This window comes from Anastrepha ludens, chromosome 5, assembly GCF_028408465.1.
Source record: "Anastrepha ludens isolate Willacy chromosome 5, idAnaLude1.1, whole genome shotgun sequence".
NCBI classification, from domain to species: Eukaryota; Metazoa; Arthropoda; class Insecta; order Diptera; family Tephritidae; genus Anastrepha; species Anastrepha ludens.
In genome coordinates, this window is record NC_071501.1 from 62,178,650 (window position 1) to 62,197,783 (window position 19,134).

The following is a 19,134-nucleotide window of genomic DNA, read 5'->3' on the forward strand; positions in this document are numbered from 1 at the left end:
GCTCATCAAAGAATCATATTAGGTGTGCAACTAAGTTCTCGCTGTATTTTTGATGAAAATACAACTTTATTCTAAAAAAATGGTTACAAGTGAGTCATTGAAATTATTGCCCATCGCTGGTTACTACTTTTTCCCATCTTTCTCGTAGATCTCGTATGTCGTCGCGGTAAAACTGTTCATCTTTTGGGGCTATTCACGGATCAAGCAATTTTTTGATGTCTTCATATGAATGGAACTGCTGGTCAGCTAGACTATGTGCCATCGATCCGAGCAGGTATCACCGGCGCAATATCTGGAGAATATGACGGGTGGGGTGGGATTTCCCATTTCAGTGTTTCCAGGTAGGTTTTAACGGGTTTGGTAACGTGAGGCCGATCCCCAGTGATGTTTTCGCTTGGTTTTAACAGTTCATAACAAATAACACCGACTTGGTCCCACCAAATACATAGCATAACCTCCGCAGCGTGAATATTCGGCCGAGGCGACGACGTCGAAGCATGACCGGGCAATCCCCGGCCGGGTAACTCCTTATATTTGCGTTTGACACGAATCCTCATTGAGCAATGCCTCCAATTCAGCGTCTTCGAAGGTTTTTGGCTTTCCTTCACGCGGACGGTCGTCAACATTAAAATCACCGTCTTTGAAGCGACGGTTTTTTTCGAATGAAAGAGTAAAATCAACACTTCCCGCAAATGACGATTATTCGGCACAAAATCAAACATTTTCACAAAACCAAAACAAAATCACTATTGTGTCGAAGCAGTTTGTTGACCATATGTCTAAGCTTGGTTTATGACGTTTAGGTTATGTTAGAATCGTCTAACACGCACTACTTCCGGCATCTATTGACAAACAGCGGGAACTTAGTTGCGCACCTAATATATAAAGTTATAGGAAAATGCATTCCTTATAATTTTTTTCTACGCTGCATATATGTACATACATGTATATATTTTTTCGATACAATTTATTTAGTTTTGTTACGATATTTCACGAATTGGCCGGGATCAAGCTTACTAAAGGTATCAAAAAATCTTTTATTTTAATGGGCCCTGTGTACTATTTATGATATAAAATATGTAGCTTTTCATTTCAACGAGCCCGCTTTAGTTTCCTACCGTTTACTACTGCGTTTTCAAATGCTTCCCGACAAAATGTTGTAAATTTGAGATATTTTCCGCCATCGCATCCGCAACCATCAACGCCGTTAATCAATTTCCTTCAACCAAACAGGTGTAACTGTAAATTTTCTAACTGCTGCGTCAGCTGATGGCTGACGTCTTCCTATTTAATTATTGACCTCGTTACACATCAGCAATTTCATGGCAAGCGCATTGTGCTCATATGTCTGTATGTAGAATAGCTACATTCGAACTGCTTTCCCGCTAGTGGAGTTCGGATCATATCTAGTTCTTCACATTCCTTCACTATGTAAGCAACTAGTGAGTTTTACGCGCCGACATCCTAGAAGTGTCAGTGAATGCGTGTGTGAGCTCTGCACATCAGCAATACATTTTTTCGATATCAATTTAGCAATTAGATACATGTATTAGGTAAAATTAAGTGAATGTGGTATATTCGAATGAACATTTGGAGGATATCAAATGTTATAAGAGTTAAGTATAACACAGGTGCATACATACCTACATGCAAACGGAATCACACAAAAAGGAAAAGTAAAAAAATCCATTTTAATACTTCAATGTTTAATAAAAATCAAATGTTGCTCTATGTAAAAGTCTCTGCAACAATGACAAATATTCTAATTTGTATTCAACCGCACAACGCAGCCTATGACCAGCTGGCTGCTGTATGTTCATATCTATAGCTTATCGGTTCACCGCTTGTGGACTTCTCACAACTGTTGCCAAAAGTTAATAAATGCTCTACAGAACATTTGTTTTAAACACTCCAAGAGCCACATTATCAGATGATGTTATTGTCCATGCTTCCGCACCATACAATAGAAGGAGCTTGCTAAGATACTTACAAGTCAGGGTGGGCCATATAGCGTTTGCTTTTTGAACCACCTATTTTTTGAGGTTGGTAACACAAATGACATGTCAAAGGTGTTCATAATTTACTTAAAGGTTTGACATTTACGATATGGGACGCTATACGCTTGAAGAAAATTGGGAAATATTGAAAACCTATTTCCAAAGTGATGAGTCTTCTTCTTCTTTTCTGATGAAGCTCATTTTCACATCGGTGGCTACGTCAATAAGCAAAATTGTCGGATTTGGGGCTCAGAAAATCCACACGTTACTGTAGAGAAGCAAATGTATCTACAACGAGTCACTGTTTGATGCGGTTTTTGGTCTGGCGGCATCATCGGGCCACTTCCTTTAGAAAACTGTCGTCGATCTGCAGTCGTGATAGAAATTGTTTGCTCTTCTCCGATACGAAATCCAGTGTTTGTCTGGACAAAAAAAAATAAGTTAAATAACCAAAAAAAATTAACAAAACATTAAAAAATATGACAAATAGTCATTTAACTTACCAAACAACGTTTGAGTCAATTCTTCCTCCGACGGTTCATAGCGTTTGCTAAAATCTGAGGTTTTGTCACTGTTGGCAATCATTTTCATTTTATATTAGTTTGGCTATCAAATTTATCATCATTCAGTGATAGAATGACTTCACATAAATGCCACAAGTGATGACTAATCTTGCTTATAGAAGCTTTAGAAATTGTTGCGTCAACTTTTTCATACTCTTTTAATATCTTCAAGAATTGCAAATCTTGGTTAAGTGCTTTGTTCGCCACTCCGCATTTGAACTAAACGTTAACATACAACATCACACTGTTTTAATTTTTGCAGTGTACGGATGTGTTTTCATGATAATAAAACCAGTAGTGACTCTATATCCAAAGTGCGAAATACAGGTATATAGGTATGTTAAGCTGTGCTTTGCAACGTCAAGTTAAAATAAATACAAAATTAATCACTTGTTAAAAGCCCAACATTCTCCCCCTCGCGGGCATAGGCAAGCTCACAATGCAACTGATCTAACTTCAATCAATAATAATCAGCCGTTTGCGGTCCGACCAAATATTACGCTCTCGCACGCGAATATGACTCTAAAAGAAGTAAACAAAAAGTGCAACAACCACGGTACCAACTGCATTCGGCAGCACACCTGTTATGTGTACTGCTTTACATACGTTCGTTGCTGAGCAATGTCACAATTCTAAGCAAAATCAACCGCAAGCTCAAATCAACCAAAACGCTCTCCCAGCTCTCCAGAACAAAAAAACAAGCTGCAAGGAGAAAAACAAAATAAAATACACGACTACTGGCTTGGTAAACCGAAATCCACTAATAGTCCGTAAGCCTGCGGCAGATTTTCACGATCAAGTTCCTCTCAGTCGATAACTCGGTTTTTCGGTAGCAAAAAATCGCCGAACACGCAAAACACTTGTCTTATTTATGCATCTCACAAACAAACTACATATAGTATATAAACATGCTATCATACTAAAGCCATGAAATAGTAATCGAAAGTCGAATGTACGTGAAATTTGAAAATTCAATTTATTTTTTGAACACACCTCGTATAATAGAGATACCACGTTTTTCTGTTTTGAAAGGTTTTCCCAATATATGGGAGATTGGCGTTAGTGACCGATTTCGCCCATTTTAAACACCAAACTAGCTTAATGTACTAAGTTTGATTGAAATATATTAAATTTTGCTCGTGCTATCGTGCGAACGGACGAACGATGAATCGTAGTTAAATAGATATATCTAAATCGACTCCTCTCATCATTCTGAGCATTTTGGTATATAGTATACTCGTATGTATATATCTATCACGACCATGCCAAAACAGAGATCTGATGTTCTGTGAAGAAGGTTTATTCAGGAATCCTGGATTGTTAATAGTGATGTAAAAGACCTGAACACAACTGATGGTAAGTTAATTTATGCCAACAGTCCTTGCCAAAGAATGGCGATAGTTTTAAGCAGTAAACTAACGTTTCTTCTCCAAGAGACGTTTCTAACAAGAGTATGTTGTAGTCTCCGCATATCCCACAGGTGAGGAGGAGATAGCACCTCGTCGAACACTGTGGCCGAACCTGAATCCTCTGCTGCGACGGCACCGCCCATCATGCAGTATGGGACTGCTTAAACAAGAACAATAGGGGTAAGTACCTCGTTTAGTTTATTAGTAGTTATAATATAAGTATTATAAATCGTGGCAATGAGTCAACATTTGTTAATGCCCTTATGGAGAGAGTTGAGAATATCCAAAAGGGCTACCTTGAGAGACGGCTGTGATGAAATAAACAACCTTCTAACAGTGATGCACCTTAGAAAAGCCTTCTCAAAAGATCATACAATTAATATTTGCACTCTAAAAACCAAATGGGAGCTTTACCCAGAATCGTAAAGAAACCACCAAACTTTTGTATAAAACACATTTCCCGTGCTGCTCAGCAGGCAGAACAATCGACCCTCATGGACTGAACCACCGTCCGTCACAGGCAGATAACAAAGCCCTGCCAATAAGCTTACCACAGAAGAACGACTACAATGAGCTATATCTACGTTTTGCCCATATAAATCACCAAGACTTGAAAGGGTCTACCCCATTTTACTCCTGTAGAGTATCAAACATGTAGCCCCGATCAAAGCCCTTAAGGTATGGAGAAAATCCTGGATCAGTACCTTATAAAAATAAATCTGACGGACCGACCTCTGTGCATGAAACAACTTGCCAATCAACCGAGTAAATCCACGGACTGCAATACATAGCCTTACTACAAATAAAGAGAAACAAAATCAGCATGGAACAAGGAGGAACACATAAATTACGAATGACCCCCAGAGGATTCCCTCAGGGGTGTTTACTCTATCGTTTTCTGTGGATCTTGGTTATAGATGTACTCCCATACATGTTGCATGACCAATGGTTTAACCACAAAGTTATGAGGATTATTTTGTGACCTGCATCTCAGGGACGCATGAGGAAACTATATCGAACCTCGTCAAATGAAGCCTGCGCGTCACTGAGAAGGGGTGCGACAGCAAGGAACTCCCAATAAATCCTATCTATGATATAACCGACTCTAGGGAGAAAAAAGATCAGTTTTTCTAAGGAAGCAACATATCTTGGAACCACACTTGGAATGCTCACTTAGATGCTGTTACCAAAAGGCGATGGGAGCCTTTTTCGCCTGCACACGTCTTTTTCGTAAAACATGGGGCCTATCCTCCAGAATGACTTATTGGTCATTTACTAGCATAAGTGGTGGCCTTATACCCATGGGCCTTTATCCCTCACTTTTTCAGGCAGAATTCCATGGCATAGAAATCTGTTGCAATCTGTCTGCATTTTATTAGATAGCTTCATTGTTGAGGTATGTTTTACTATCCTCAATACCTCGGGATCGAATAACACTGTTTTACTGGGGCATGAAGATGCTGATAACCACGAACAGGTGGACTGCCTAGTGAAATTAGGCACTATATCAAAATCTCATGAACCAGAACGCTTGTGCAGGCTCACAAAAGACCACATAAAGGCTAAACAGTTGATCCTTCTTTCCAGAATAGCTTCAAGTATGTGTGTGAAGAGGGCTTAAGAACTCTTACTGGGTACTACCAGGGGTATTGCGTTCTTTGTTATCATTTCACGAAACTTCCGAGTAGTAGAAATAAGCGTCTCCCGTTTTTGCATACTGTATGATGAAAGTTCGGCCGCCGTAGTGGTATGTATTGGTGCGTGACTACTATTCGGAAGTACGCAGGTTCGAATCTCCGTGCATAAAACGCCAAATGATAGTTTTTTCTAATAGCAATCGCCCCAGGGCAGGAATCGACGAGCCTCGCGAGAGTGTTTTTGCCTTGAAAAAGCACCTAAGAAAAAATTTCTGCCGTTCGGATTCCGCTTAAAACTGTAGTTCTCTTCATTTGTACATCAACATCAAAAGGCTCACACCACAAAAACGAGGAGTTCGGCCAAACATCCAAAAAGGGTATAAGCGCAAATTACATAAGAATACTATATATATATATGTATGTGATGAAAGTTCAGACTACATTCTATGCGGAGCTCTCCCAAAACGAAGACTTATACACCTAAGTGGCGCGACTCTAAATCCATTACTGATAAGTCACAAAAAGCCTACATCAACATTTGCAGGCTTTATAATCGGGTTGCTGTTCTCTTGGGGTACCCCCGGATTGATTTCCATCAGTACAGATTACAGTTAGTGCTTCTAAGGGTTTAATAGCAGGTGGCCAGCGCCGCTGAAGATTGAGCTGGTGAATATTTGTACTCACATTTCGGTGAGGGACCCGGCAAACACAAATGCAGTGTTTTAAACACATTCACCCCCAAGGCAAAAGCAGTCATGCCGTAGTGTGTAAATATTTTAATTAACTAACAGAACTAAAATGGAATGATAATCCCATTATTTAAAATAAAATAAAACAGGAAAACGAAATCAGTTAGGTGAATGTTTAAGAATATTAGGATTTTGTGGTGCTAATATTAGCCCATTGTGGGAAGGTTTTGAGATCAGGATATATTACTACACCCCATGTTTGCGCAAAACAAAACAGGGAAACTATTACAATTATGGTTGGTAACACCCCGCCAATAGCCTGTAAAATAAACAATTTGTTATGACAAGAACCAAACATATCTTGGTATATTTACTTACCATGTCCCTTGTTCTAATGTTGCCATAAGCAGACACTATTGCATTTGGCGGAGTACTGACCGGCAAATGAAAAGCCATGCTTAAGCCTAATGCAGCGGGTAGACAGAGGTAAGTTGGATTTATTCTGATTGATAGCGCCTGGGGGGTGCACAAAGTTTTTTATACCAGTGTATTAATTTAAATAATTTCCATACCAAATTCAATAAGATGGGCATCAGAATGTTGCACATGGCTACATTAGACGTGAAAGCTGTGCATATTACCCCAACGGTAAGTGAGGTAAGCTGTAATAGCCACGCAGGGAGTACTTTTAGGGCCGATAGCTTCTCTCCAACATATGACGCAAAGTGCGACTCTGATGCTCCTTCAGCGAGTGCGAATCCACCCGCAAGTAAATATAATAAACCCCATGAATGACGGACGGAGAACCAGGGCCAATCCAAGAGAGGTTTTAGAGTGCCTTCTTCGTTTGGCTCTAAAATGCAATGACAGTTAATTTGATACTCAAAGCTTTAAGAATGTCCAACTTACTGCGGCATGCGAAATATTTAGTGGATAAATAATTAATGGGCAATGCAAAAAGTAGGAATGAGACGCCTATCAGCCCAGCAGAAGACTTAATTTTTCTGAAATAATTTTTCTTAAATTCGAAACCATTTGTTGTGCTTACCAGAGCTCACTTATCAGTTAAAACATCCGCATAGCCTTTTAGTCCACCCATGCCTGGTTTTCTAGTTAGAAAAAGTACTATCATCACTATAAAAAGCGCGCCAACTTGAAGCTCATGACATGAAAATTTTCCCAATTCCTTCGACTTTTCTTTAATAACCGCTCGAGCAGCTTCTTCGGCCTCTTTAGTCGTAGAAATTTTTTTCTTACTCGATCTGAATAGGCCCATAAATTGCCATTGTAATGCGATAGAAACTAGAGTTGTGTTTAGCAACATTGGCAATACGTTGAAACACATAAAAGGTAAAAACTCCATGTCGTTTGTATCTTTAAACATTTTTTCAAAAATGCCTTTATATGCAATATTTGTACCAGTGCCAATAAGGGTGCCTAATCCACCGATAGACGATGAATAAGATACACCAAGGAAAAATGCAATTGCCACTCTCGATGGATAGGGAGGGCTAAAAATGGTAGATAATGGAAAACTATTATTAAGTACACATATCTGGAGGATGCCAAAAAACTTACTCGTCTGGAGCTAATACTTTGCTTTCATCATACACCTCAACCACACCTTGCTATAAAACACAAAAAACAGTGAAAATGCATTAAAATTTAAAAAATTTTAAATTTTGTTGATTTGCAATTTACTATACTTACATTTGCCATCTCCTCTAAAGTGCCTTTGATGACTGGGCACATCAATGCTGTTGCAGCAGAATTCGAGATCCACATCGATACAAACATCGTAATATATAACATACTAAAATGTAATCTACAAGAAAATTGAATTGAAAAAAATGAATTTAGTCTTCATGAAAGGTAAATGTTATGCAAATTTCCTTTACCTGTGCAGGCCGCAACCTATCAAAGAGAGAATAGCATACGCTATGCGTTTATGTAAATTCGAATATTCAATAGCCAATGCCACGACCAAACTTCCGAAGAACAGAAGAATGGCGTTTGGAAAATATGCAACAACCGTAGTTTCCGTATCCTACAAACAAAGATGAGTGCAATAGTATTATGTGTTTGTAAATTGTAAATAATTATTTATACCAAAATGCCCATCACAGGGAAAAACGCAACAGGCAGTAGGGAGGTTACTCCCAGTGGGATCAGTTCAAAGATCCAGAAAGTGGCCATCAAACACACTACATAACAACAGCGCATCTCCTGGTGGAAAATAAATGCAATAAATATGTCCATACATAAATACAAAACTGGTTCAACAATGAACTAATTTATTTACCATCTCGGGCTTGCTAAATAGGATTGGCAAAAATATGATGGGGAACAGAACTGAGAGGCATCCTCGCCAATGATAAGAGAAGAAGTATTTCAAGCGTTTACCAAAGCTCAGATTTTCCTGGTCGGTCCTGCAGAAAAAGTAAAATTAATACATACATATATTCTACAAAAAATTATTTAGAGAAAACTTACTCCATTTTGAATCCGGCGACTTATCCGTTGAAAATATTTATCAGAAACTTGTATTTTTCACAATTACCTACAAAATCAAGGTTTACTAAATATTCATAAATGAATTATGCTCAGTGAATTATTTATAGGGTACCACATTTGCTTATCCTTTTTTAGGCTCTTGATTACTCACTATATCAGATTTTAATTAATTTATACTCTATTGGCATTGTTCGCCCATTTATTATAAAATAATATAAGATAAGGAGTAAATGCAGATAAAACTGTATATATGTTTAATATCTATACATATATGTATAAAAGAGAGTATAATTAAAAAATATTTATTTCTAAAACAAATCGTCAACGTTGATATTTAAGCTAAAATTTCTTAAACAATTTTATTTTATTGGAGTCCAGCCGTAGGCCCTCGGACGCCTGGGGCAGGGAAAACCACTACACAATATTGCAATAAGAGAAAGAATTGTGTTATATTATATTATAGAAACGATAGCTTTATTGTTTGAGGGCTATGCTCCGCGGGCGACCCCGATGTTATTCGTTCATTTCTTATAACAAATCATATATAAAATGATCGCCGTTTGCGGTATCGATACTTATGAAATGACAAAAGACAAAATTGTCGACCAACTCAAGCTAGTAAAGGCAGTCCATCAACCGAGCTCGCAATCCCCAGAAGGGCCAATCCCGAATTATTCTGCAGTTTATTTCGAACTCTCCCCTTCGAGACCGCATATTTCTTTGGCCGCTTGTTTCCGAGACATGCTAACAGCCTTATATGTATGTACATTGCGGCTATTGAATCGTCATCCTGAATTTTTCCATTGTCAATGTCCAATAATTGTTAGGAAAAAACGCCAACGACTGACGTTTGTAGTGCAATTCACAAATTTATAGCCAACTTGAGAGTTTCAAAGGTCTCCACAAATTCCATGACTTCAAGCAAGCATTTATTTCACTTGAATCTGTTGATCATGGCGGCGACTTTGTTTGTACGTGGCATACCGGTAGTGGGCCGCTATGTTTTCTAACAGCAGCAGTCCCTTGGCCGGCAAGGGAAAAACTGCGAAGGTATTTATGTCGTGAAATATCTCTTATCCGGAGGCGACAAATATGTAGAAATGAACATCAAGAGAGTGGAGGAGAAACTTGCCGTTAGGACTTACATGCATGCGCCCACGAGATTTGTAACGATGTTCTGTTTTACGTATTCGCTTACAGTAGGTTCTGTTTTTATGCGGCTTTTTTTATGCGGTTTTGAAATAGTGCGGTTTTTTTTTAAATTACAAAATGCATGTCGACCTATCGGGAATTGTACATATAAACAAGATTCTAAACCAGCTAAGCAAAAACTCATCACAGATTACATCGGAAATGCTAACCCTACAAGTATGGAAGATATATAAAGATATAATTTTCAAAAATACAATATTTTGTTTATGCGATTTTATTTAATTATTTCAGATTCATGCGGTCTATGAAACGTATCTATAGTTATAATATGGGACTAGTGCCCTTTTTTATGCGATTTTATTACATTATTTCAGATTTATGCGGTTTTAGCATTTGAAACGTATCTATAGTTTTACTATAGAACTAGCAGCTTTTTTTATGCTGTTTTTTTTTTATGCTGTTTCTTGCGGAACGTATCTACCGCATAAAAACAGAACCTACTGTATATCTATCTACTAGTAGATAGAGCTAAAGTTTTCTGAAATTCAAAACTTGTTCGCAAGGTATAGAAACAGATGGATATACTCCAGGGTTTAACGTTTTCTGCTGAGAAACGACCGCTATTAGAAAAAAACGTTTCCATCATTTTGAGGTTTTGTGGCCACTGCGACTTTCGAGACCCTATCGTATTCACTATAGTATTCAGTCGGCTAGGGCGGCCGTCAAATGCATCTTACTAGCACTAAAAACGACACCATATTCAGCATGTGGTGGCATGCTACCCTCAAACTCAACTGTAAAAACTCAAATGGACATACAAATACGAAGATCAAAAAGGCTCTACAAAGTTCAGAAGAAAATACGTTCAAAAGATTTAGGATGAATGTTAATCTGGTTTAGAGAAAGTAAAGACATTTCGTCTAAAAACGCATCGTAACGCTAGAGAAAACTGCCGTAATATTTCCGTCAGTAATGCACCACGACATAATTTAAAATTTTAAGTCACCCAAACAATCATAAAATTTAACCCTCCAATCATCGCACTTACGTTTTTCAATAAAGAAATAGATTTTCCTCCTTGGTGGAGCAAGACGCTGACCGACTTGAAAGAGAATAAATATTATCAAATTAGGAACTTTCAAGATTACCGGGTAATTTTGAAAGAGTATAAGAAAGCCATCAGAGATGCGAAGCGCAACTCTTGGAAAGAGTACTGCGAATCCATTGAATCCGTAAAAGACTCGGCCAGACTCAACAGGGTTCTCTCCAAGGACCACTCCTGCAAAACTCTTGTCAAAACAGAGAATTGGGAGTGGGCTGAATCTGCAGGCGAATCTTTAAAAATCCTTGTTGATGCCCATTTCCCGGAAAATTCTATTGCTCCAGTCTGTAACGAAGGCGCTAATCGGCAAGAGGGGTCACCTCCGATGTCCCTGACATCTGTCCTGTCCGTCAACAGAATAAACTGGGCATTCGAAAGCTTTTCCCCTTTCAAATCTCCAGATATCGATGGTATCATACCAGTAATGCTTCAGAAGACCAAAACCTTGGTGGTTCCCGTTCTTCATAAGATCTTTTTGGCGTGTATCTCGCTAAACCACGTCCCTGCAAGCTGGAAGAAAACCAAGGTGGTCTTCATTCCTAAAGTAGGACTTCAGACCCATAAGTCTTACCTCCTTTATTCTCAAGGTGTTCGAAAGAGTGATCGACTATCACATTCGAGAGCACTTGGAAACCAGACTTTCTCCAGCCCAACACGCTTACCTGAAAGGGAAATATCTGGAGGGAAAACAATTCACTTTAGCGGCCTTTATAGACATAGAGGGCGCCTTTAATAATATTACGGATGAGTCAATTGTCACTGCTCTAAATAGGCTGGGGATAGAAAGACCTATCTACTTCTGGATCTCGTCCCTGCTTGGTGGTAGGAAAATAAATGCTGTGGCAGCAGGGGCTAGAATCACTAGGTTCGTTCATAGAGGTACACCACAGGACAGCGTCCTCTCGCCTCTCCTTTGGCTAGAAGCTATGGATGAAGCTTTAACTCTCTTAAACAGGGGAGGAGTAAAGGTGGTAGCATATGCCGATGACTTGGTCCTAATGGTCTCGGGACCCTTCCTATCAGTAATGGCTGAAATTTTGAAAGGTGCTCTGGCTACACTCAGTAATTGGGCTGCCAGTTGCGGTCTCAGAGTCAACTCTGACTAAACGGAGTTGATGCTATTCACCAGGAAATACAAGCCTTCGCCTTTTAAGCTTTCAAGACTAAACAAGCAGTGTCTTACACTCGCATCGGAAGTCAGGTATCTTGGTGTAATACTTTACCCCAAGCTCCGCTGGAAGCTGCACATAGAAAATCGAGTTAAGAAGTCCAGTATAGCTTCTACGCCGTACTTTGGATGTACAACTTAGTGGTTCTGCCAATTTTAACATATGCTTGCCTAGTTTGGTGCGTAGCTCTTCAGAAGAGCTACAACACCACTAAACTAGAGTGAGGGCAGAGAACTGCATGTGTGGGCATCACTAGTGCTTGTAGAACATGTCCCACTGCTGCGCTCAACGTTATTCTGCACTTACTTCCTGTGGATCTGCAGGTTAAATCCATTGCTGCTCAGAGCGCTATTAGATTGAAAAAGCTTGGCCTCTGGAGACAATTTCCTGTAGGACATAGTAGAATTTCGAAGCAGATCTCCCTTTCCTTCTCTGTTCTTCACACTGATCTCTCCATCCGCAAACTGGGATTTAGGAGTTGTGCTAGGGCTATCTTTCTGAGCAGGCAAGATTGGAAGGAGGGGAGAATCGGCACGGATATAGGTACCTCCGTCTTCACTGATGGGTCCAAGATGGAATCTGGAGTGGGAGCGGGGGTTTTCTCTAAATCAGCCAGCATTTCGGTATCCTTTAAACTGCCGGAAACGAGCAGTGTTTTTCAAGCAGAGGTCTTCCCGATCCTGCAGGCATGCAAAATGCTTCGGGATCGCTGTGGGGAGGGAGACATTAATATTTTTTCCGATAGCCAAGCTGCGGTCAAGGGCCCGTCGTAGCCGTATTGCAGCTCTCTTCTGGCAAACTCCTGTAAGGAGGAACTCAAACATCTCGATCGAGCAGGAAACATCTCCCTTATCTGGGTTCCTGGGCACAGGAATATAGAGGGAAATGAAATTGCCGACGAGCTTGCCAGGAAAGGGTCGACAGAACCGGTTTCAGCTGTCTCCTTCTCAGACATCGGCGTCCCTTCATCCGTTGTTAAAGGGAAACTACACAATTTCTTTCTAAAAAAGGCGCATCGTGTGCTATTTCGAAAACACTATGGCCCCAATACGATAGAAACAGAACGCTTAAGGTGATGGGAATCCCCCGCCATTCAATTTCCAAACTCATTGCGGTGTTCACTAGTCACTGGGTGATCGGTACTCATGCGGATAAGCTTGGACTTTCATACAACCCCTATTGCTGAAGCTGTGTGGATCCTGCAGAGAAAGAGACTGTTGAACACTTTTTTCTGCAAATGTCCGGCTCTGGCGGCTAGGCGCTTGAGATTCCTTAGCATGCCCTTTGGGGATGAATTGAAGAAATTCTCCAGCCTAGATCCCTTTTCTCTCCTTTACAACATCACCAGCACTGGATGGCTGTAGAAGGTTTTCTCTTCCCAAAAATGTTTCTTTGCACAGGTAATGGGTCCACATTATGTTATGAAAACGGCACGTAAGTGCTACTTGAAGTGTGCCTGTGGCACTCTTGCCATTTTACCTACCTACCTAAAGAAATATTTTGCATATACATATACACGAATTAATGCGAGTCGGTGGTGCAAGTAAATAGAACCAGTAGCTGGATACGAATAAACTTAAATTCTATTGATACCGTGGAAGGAGCTCTATTTAACTTTTTCAGATGATAGTAAAAACAGTCACCAATTCACTTGAGGCTTCACCAAGCCTTAGTAAACGAAAGTATACTAAAATTACAATTAATTTTAAGCTCCTACAACTTTGAATATATGTACAATACATGTATGCATATGTATATGCATATATTTATAACTGGCGCGTACACCCTTTCCAAATAATCAGCCGAACGCCTCCTCCAATTTGTGATAACGTCTTGATAACGTAGCTATCGATCTTTCCTGTTTCAAGAAAGCCTGTAATATTAAAGGATAAAATGTGCATCAAGTTTATTTTAGTTCGAGTAAATCAAAGCATGATACCAACGCAATGTATATATCAAGTTGGATGGCATTCGAGGTACTATTTAGCATTTGAATAAAGTGCATATGTATAAATGAAGCGACAAATGCGGGTCGCTCGTCACAGTAATCGCACCTGTGAGATAAGGCTTATCCTTAAGGGTGAACGTAGATATAAATGAGAATGAAAAGGAATGGAATAAAATTTGTTTCCATAACTACCCATCGTAAGCATTTCCAAAATCACCATCTCAATCCAAATAAAGGCACCACCGTCAATAGTAACGGAACAATACGAACGCAGTAACACTTAATGTTGAGCTTGAAGCAACAAGCCAGCAAGCGTAAATATCAAGCGTGATATAAAATTTAAAATGTATATAAAAACATCAAGTGCAACAACCATGCGAAAAAACGAAAGGCGACATACACAAGCAACATACCCTCATATTAGGAGCACCTATACCTGTACCTATACATACATACATATATATATATATATATATATGTGTGATATATATATATGTGTGACATATGTAAAATAGGAGCGAACTCTGAAATAAACAAAGGTATCAGAGCGATTATATGTAAGCTTCTGTAGGTGCGTAGTAAGTATAGGAAATGAACTTTTTAATATTGCAACAGCAGCCTTAAATGTAGGGATAGAGGAAAAGATAAAAGTAAGTGACACAAAAGATTTATCAGTTCACAATAAAAACAAATGTATATATATTTACAAAAGTATCTTAGGATATCGCTATTAGCGAAGTGCCTCAGTTCAGGCGGAACCGAACCATGTAAACTTACCGCTTGATTTTCAAGAAATAGAGGAATAGCTTTTAATTAAAAGTTGATGTTGCGGTTTCCATTTTCCCGAATTGCATACTAATCGTGTTTCTCTCTTCAATATCATTTCTTAACAAATTTGAGTAAATTAAAAATCAGGAAAAGAAGTAAACTCGACACATTTTCAATACCACTACGGTAAATGTAAGAAGTCAGAGCAGGCAGCCAAAGAATTGTGATGTTTCTGAACCAAATAAAGTTTCGAATGGAAAGCGTTAGGGCGAAACGTGGGCAATTTTGATAATATTATTGAAATCGTAGAGTCGAAATAATTATACTATAACTATGTTTATTTCTTCGCCGAAAGAAAGCAAAGACTTTTTAAAATTTTTAGTTCAAATTATTTTTAATCAAGTCATTGTCTATATTGGCGATCAGGCAAACTTCGTTAAATCGGTTATTCTTAACAGAAAAGTTATAATACTGCAGTGCTCTTGTGTATTATATCCCTATAAGGGGAATGACAACTAAGTACTCGGAATTTAATTATGACTGTAACTTGCGAATAAGATTCTGTGTAGGTATGTTTGTATTAGGGCGGGTCGATTTAAAAATCGCTCATTGCTCTGTGAAAATCGTATTTTAGGGATCAATATAAGAAACTTTGCCGAAGGAACCATCCATACCTCGAAAACGAATTCTGATGTCCCCCAATTTGGGTCGAACGAAAAATCCTACTTTGACCCATTAGAGTGCTCCAATCGAGTCCAAATGTATGACCGACCCCCACTAACTTTGGACGGCCGATCCACCCATGCCAGTGGCACACCCCCTAGAACTCCCCTGGGGGGTTCCCCATACAATCATTTCAAAATATCACCATTTTTGGCCTTTACATGAGAAAAGAAACTAAAAAGTTCGACCCAAATTGGGGGACATCAGAATTCGTTTTAGAGGTGAGGTTCCTTCGGCAAAGTTTCTTAATTTTATCCCTAGAATATGATTTTCACAGAGCAATGGGCGATTTTTTTGCCTCCCTACAAATCGATCCGGCCTAATATGTATTGTATAATGTATATGCATAGTATATACAATTGGCGCGTACATCCTTTGTTGGGCGTTTGGCCTAGCTCTTGCGCCAATTTGTTGCACATGTCTTGATGTTACTCCATATAAGTAGTAGTACGTCTTATCATAAATCTGTGATATTCAGTGCTGGAGGTGGTTACTCTGTTTGCAGAATATCGATTTAAATCCGGTGGAAGACAGTAGCCAAATGTGCTTACAACACTTCTCTTACATATTTATAAAAGCAATGATACAGTGCGGCCGCCGTAGCCGAATGGGTTGGTGCGTGATTACCATTCGGAATTCACAGAGAGGTCGTTGGTTCGAATCTCGGTGAAACACCAAAATTAAGAAAAACTTTTTTCTAATAGCGGTCGCCCCTCGGCAGGCAATGGCAAACCTCTGAGTGTATTTCTGCCATGAAAAAGCTCCTCATAAAAAATATCTGCCGTTCGGAGTCGGCTTGAAACTGTAGGTCCCTCCATTTGTGGAAAAACATCAAGACGCACCCCACAAATGGGAGGAGGAGCTCGGCCAAACACCTAACAGAAGTGTACGCGCCAATAATTTATTTTTTTTTAATGATACAGTCTCTTAGTTCGTTTCTGTTTTGACTATGTTATAAGTAAGAATATAACTGCATATGGTTGGTATTGTCCTCTACACATAAAGTTATTGGAGTTTCAAAGAAAATTAAATTTTTTGATCCTCGCTCCTCCATAGAAACGCTTGTTCAAGGTAAATGTTTTTCATTTCAATAGCGATACGCATAACGTATAAAGAAATTTGCATTTTCACATAGTTTACATCTTAAAGTATTTAAGTATGTCATGCAAATACGCACACAGAGATAAGTTTAAGAACGCGCTAAATCTCTAAGCCAACAATTTGATTTGCAGTTTTATTCTTCCTATATATGTATTCACCTGCAAAATACATTTTATTAAAAAAAGTTTTAAATTCCAGAATGCCATTCACTAATCAACGTAAAGAAAATCGACAAAGAAGGTAAAACCATGCCACGGCATTCGATTCACTTAACATTTCAAGAAAGAAAGTACGGTCGCCACATACTTAACAAACGACAAAATAATATAATAACAAAAACCGGTAGTTATATATATTAAAAAAATAGAATTTTCTTCAAAAGTGCAGTTTAAGGTGCCAAAACGTCACGGTGAAGCCTATCCCCAACATCACTTATAAAATAAAACCAATATTTTAATGAAGTATAATAATCAGTATAACTATTAGTGGGCGTCCATAAATTACGTGAGGTGTTTTTTTCAATTTTCTGAAACTCCCTCCCCCCCTGGTGAGATGTCGTGAGATTTTATTCAACCCCTCCCCCATCCCCCAATCTCACGTGAGATTTTTCAAAATGTGGGTTTCTTATGTAAACGCGTTGGATTGTTATTGTAAAAAGAAAAAAAATTTGCTTCATGCTTTTATTTACGACTAGTTAACCAGTTAACTGTGGCGCTCCCATTTAAAAGTGCGCACAGTTTTGTGTCGCCAGAATTGAGCTATGACGAGTATATTCGTCAATCACAGAGTAAGTTGCGCTGGTAAGATTTTGGATAAAAAAGATGGGTTAATTTTATAAAATTAAAAATTTTATTTTCTTTGCTTCTTTGGTTAACATAAGCATATATTACATGCATATTAAACTAAAAACGCAATAAATTCAATTAAATATTATACATATAAAAGTAAGAATTCAAATTCTTGCTGTGGAGTGATACTCAGCGAAACAGGCTATTATACATTATGGGACTTTGCAAATCTGGATTCCTTCCTGATTTTTGACTTTTGCCTTTGCCCCTTTTAGGTTAACATCTAAAAAACGTTTTCATTGCACATAAAAAAATTCATTATGCGAACTGGTGAACTTTTTCAACCAGTGCATACGGGGAAGTATGACATCATCTCAGAATGTTTATATTTTCTATTTGTTTGTTTTATTCCGGCATAGCCTCAAAATATTCTAAGCATCTTGAAATTTGAGAATATGTGTTGTTTTTCTCAAAAATTGTAATTTAAATAGCCAATGGTCACTAATTTATACGCATGACGAGTATACTCGTCAATACACAAAATTTTGCCACTTATCCATGACGAGTATACTCGTCAATCACAGTTAACTGATTAAGACTAGTAATCAATATTGCTGAGAGTTATAAGTGTAATAAAAATTTAACAATAGAAGACTTAAATCGTAACTACTGCGATTAAAAAAAGAATATCTATTCTAATTGAGTCCATGGAGAATCATGCGCGGTTTCAAGAGAGACTATTGGGACCAACATGTCCATATGATTTTCAGTAAAATCATGTGCTCCTTCAACTTCGTTCTAATCTAGCCACTCTAAGCCGTTGACGCTTGCGCACAGTAACTCATTAGCTCGTCTTGTGACAATCCGTGAGGGTCGCACTTTGCGGAACATACGCGCTTGATTAGCTGGTGCAATGTGAGCTGCTCTCCTGTGCTCTGCAGCTCTTGTGATAGATGCGAAGTAAATACCGCATGTACTGCAGCATATTTTCTCTAAATCATCACGTATACTTGGGCAATAGAGATCAATAGGCGTGCTGTTGAAGGCATTCACCGGTTGAATCGTTTTTTTGTTTCAATCAGAAAAAAAATTGCGTGATATTTGCCGAGACCCCCCCTCTCTCCAACGTAAGATTAGATGAGATTTGACTCGACCCCCTCCCCCCCTTAAACATCTCACGTAATTTATGGACGCCCCCTTACTGACATTTTGGTATTGTGCAAAGTAGTAGAATTGAATTATTAAAAAAAACATTTAGTGCAGTTTTGGATGATATTTCTTGTCCCCAGTTTTTGGCGTCACGGTGAATATCAATAAAATTGGATTATTTACATAAAAATAAAGTGTCAAATTAGTTTTACTCTAGTAAAAGCAACATTTAACTTTGCTTACTTGATCCACTAAGGCAGAAATTAATCTCATGATTGAATTTTTTGGTTTTTATACCTTGGAAGTAACAAACTTGTAATGGAAATAACAGAATCGTTTCGCCACCTCTTTCTTAATTCTAGCATAAAGTCAAAAGTCATGGAATACTAAAAACTAGACTTTCGCCATCTTTTAAAAATTTGAAT

At 38.6% G+C, this 19,134-nt stretch overlaps 1 protein-coding gene and 1 long non-coding RNA gene across 3 annotated transcripts; one reads left to right on the forward strand and one right to left on the reverse strand.

Annotated features, from left to right (window-relative positions):
• Positions 1-923, forward strand: LOC128863274 (uncharacterized). The gene is made up of 3 exons (XR_008454585.1): positions 1-89; positions 149-341; positions 408-923. It is a non-coding gene; the product is annotated as an uncharacterized LOC128863274 (long non-coding RNA).
• Positions 924-6,364: 5,441 nt separating this feature from the next.
• On the reverse strand, positions 6,365-8,839 carry LOC128863275 (protein I'm not dead yet). Of its 2 annotated transcripts, XM_054102371.1 has the most exons (11): positions 8,789-8,839; positions 8,598-8,724; positions 8,405-8,521; positions 8,194-8,342; positions 8,006-8,120; positions 7,874-7,923; positions 7,354-7,806; positions 7,205-7,299; positions 6,868-7,148; positions 6,674-6,811; positions 6,365-6,614 (listed from the first exon to the last, which is right to left on the reverse strand). In XM_054102371.1, the coding sequence occupies exons 1-11, from the start codon at positions 8,791-8,793 to the stop codon at positions 6,480-6,482; spliced, it is 1,665 nt and encodes a 554-aa protein (XP_053958346.1). In that variant the 5' UTR covers positions 8,794-8,839; the 3' UTR covers positions 6,365-6,479. The 2 variants fall into 2 exon arrangements, with proteins under 2 accessions (XP_053958346.1, XP_053958347.1); XM_054102372.1 differs by lacking the exon at positions 6,365-6,614 and having other exon boundaries at positions 6,677-6,759.
• Positions 8,840-19,134: the final 10,295 nt, after the last annotated feature.